General features: G+C 52.0%; 1 protein-coding gene across 1 annotated transcript; it reads left to right on the top strand.

The window, feature by feature from the left end:
- The first annotated feature begins 458 nt into the window (after positions 1–458).
- On the top strand, positions 459–1199 carry LOC108107247 (seminase). The gene has a single exon (XM_017214665.2). The coding sequence runs from the start codon at positions 459–461 to the stop codon at positions 1197–1199; it is 741 nt and encodes a 246-aa protein (XP_017070154.2).
- The last annotated feature ends 1147 nt before the right edge of the window (positions 1200–2346 follow it).

The raw sequence follows: 2346 nt of genomic DNA, 5'->3' as shown, positions 1-2346 counted from the left end.
AAGGCTGGACTGGAGCCTAAGTGAGGTGATTTCCCTTAGGAATATTAGTTACCCTTCTACTTCGGATGCCATTTAATCTAGACTAACACTAGGTTCCACTACTACCAAGGAGTTATATTTGTTTTCAGACTTTAAAATCACTTTGCTCTCTTATGACTCCACATTTATCTAGTGTTGAGCATGGTCCCCTTCCCTCTAGTCAACATAAACTCAATGAAAAGTACATGTTTTTGTGAACCCCACAAGGTCATGATCCACATGTTGTGCCACACGAGAAGTCTCCGCGAATTTGACCCACTCCCAGTGTCGGTTTTCTTCCACAGACTGCGTCATGTTAAGCGACCGTGAAAGCCAATCCGCACATTTTGTTTGCACAGCTGGAACCCCTCAGTCGCTAGTGGTTCCTTCGCCGTTAAAAGCTCCAGACCCTATCGCTGGCCGACTTAGTTGCCCCTACCATGTGGCGTCTTCTACTGCTCTTCCAGCTCCTGCTTGGCTCAGCCCACGGACAGATCCAGCCCAGAATCGTGGGCGGCACCACCACCACCCTGTCCGCTGTGGGTGGGTTTGTAGTGAACCTGCGCTATGACGGAAGCTTCTACTGCGGCGGCTCCCTGGTGAGCAGCAAGCACGTGGTGACGGCAGCCCACTGCCTCAAAGACAAAAAGGCGGGAAGGATAACCGTCCAGGGCGGAGTCAGCAAGTTGAGCCAGACGGGCGTCGTAAGACGCGTGTCCAAGTTCTTCATCCCGAACAGCTTCAGCAGCTCCAGTCTCAACTGGGATGTGGGTGTCATCCGGCTGCAGAGCTCCCTGACGGGCAGTGGGATTACCACAATACCCCTCTGCCAGGTGCAGTGGAAGGCTGGCGACTACATGCGCGTCTCCGGCTGGGGAACCACGCGCTACGGCAACTCCAATCCATCCAACCAACTGCGCACCGTCCGCATCGAGCTGATCCGCAAGAAGACCTGCCAGAAGGCATACCAAAACAGAGACACCCTGACCGCTTCCACCTTCTGCGCCCGCTCCAACGGCAAGGACAGCTGCTCTGGAGACTCGGGCGGCGGGGCGATCTTCAATAACCAGCTCTGCGGCATCGTCTCCTGGGGACTGGGATGCGCCAACGCCAAGTATCCTGGCGTCTACACCAGCGTGCATCGGGTGCGCAGCTTCATCGTCAGTTCCATGAAGAAGTGAGAAGTGCGCCCGGATGCCGCTGCTATTAATAGTTAGTTAAAATATTAATTAAAAATCGTTAAGAACAAGTGCTGCATCTCCTGTCGTCAGGAAGCCCTTGGCCGGCCCAAACCGGATGGGCGATGGGCGATGGTCGATGGGCGAATGAAGATATCAGCTATCTGCTCTGTGGCCTCGCCGCATGTAAATTGGCGGGTAATGCACAGTGACTTGCTACTAGGGGAAAATGATGGAGATACTTTACCAGAAGTTGGTATTAACATTGACTAAGCTTTGTCTTGAAATCTGCAAAGAAAGTTTGACAGAACAATATATTTGAAAACCGGAAAGTTCAGCGGAGAAATGGCTTGTAATTCGAAAGGTTAAATACTTATTTTCCATTAGTAACATTTCCCATTAACTTTCCTATCAGATCTATGCCAGAAGCTCATCATTTTAGCCCACAGTGCCCTGAGCAACAGCGAAAAGGGCCAGCGATCGATGAGTGGCCATTTCCGACTGTTGACTTTGTAGTCGCGGGCTAATTTCAAGCGATTGCTGGCTTGATTTGCATTGATTGGGTTCTGGGCAGGCAGCAGGAAGGTTCCAGTTCCTGCTGCGGAAGGAAGCTGGGCGCTAGGCACTGCCCACCGACCACCGACCACCACCGTGGCACGGGTCACCCAGGTACTGTAAGCATAAGCTTTCATATCCCGTCCGCCGCTGATTGCAACTAATTCCAGCTTAATTAAGTGCAGTTAAAGCGCCACTTAACACGTGCTGCGGTGCCGACTGGTCAGCGATCTGGTGACAAGCACCGCTCGAGAGGATTGGATCGGATCGGATCGATTGGATCGAACTCATTTGTGTAATTGCCAGGTGACCCGCTCGCCACAGCAGATGCGTTTAAGATAGAGTTGCAATTAATAAGCTCTAATGTGGCACGGCAACTGCGATTTCCATAACGGTGGTGCACCGCAAGCGAGCCTAATCAGTGGCTGATTGTCGCAATTTCTAATGCATTTCTTGCGCTTAATGGCCTCCGTTTGAGTGTGATTGAGCACTTAATGGATTCGGAGTTAATACTGCCCCATAACACACATCCCCTTCGAACGGGACCCCTTTCGCAGGAGGCCGGAAATGAAGAGGCCGGGGCCAAAAGGCCAGC

This window comes from Drosophila eugracilis, unplaced genomic scaffold, assembly GCF_018153835.1.
Source record: "Drosophila eugracilis isolate 14026-0451.02 unplaced genomic scaffold, ASM1815383v1 contig_1765, whole genome shotgun sequence".
NCBI lineage: Eukaryota > Metazoa > Arthropoda > Insecta > Diptera > Drosophilidae > Drosophila > Drosophila eugracilis.
Note: the sequence above shows the minus strand (reverse complement) of the source record. Positions and strands in the feature narration are given on the sequence as shown.

Coding starts and splice junctions, on each gene's coding strand:
- LOC108107247 (XM_017214665.2), top strand. CDS start 459: ATGTGGCGTCTTCTACTGCTCTTCCAGCTCCTGCTTGGCTCAGCCCAC.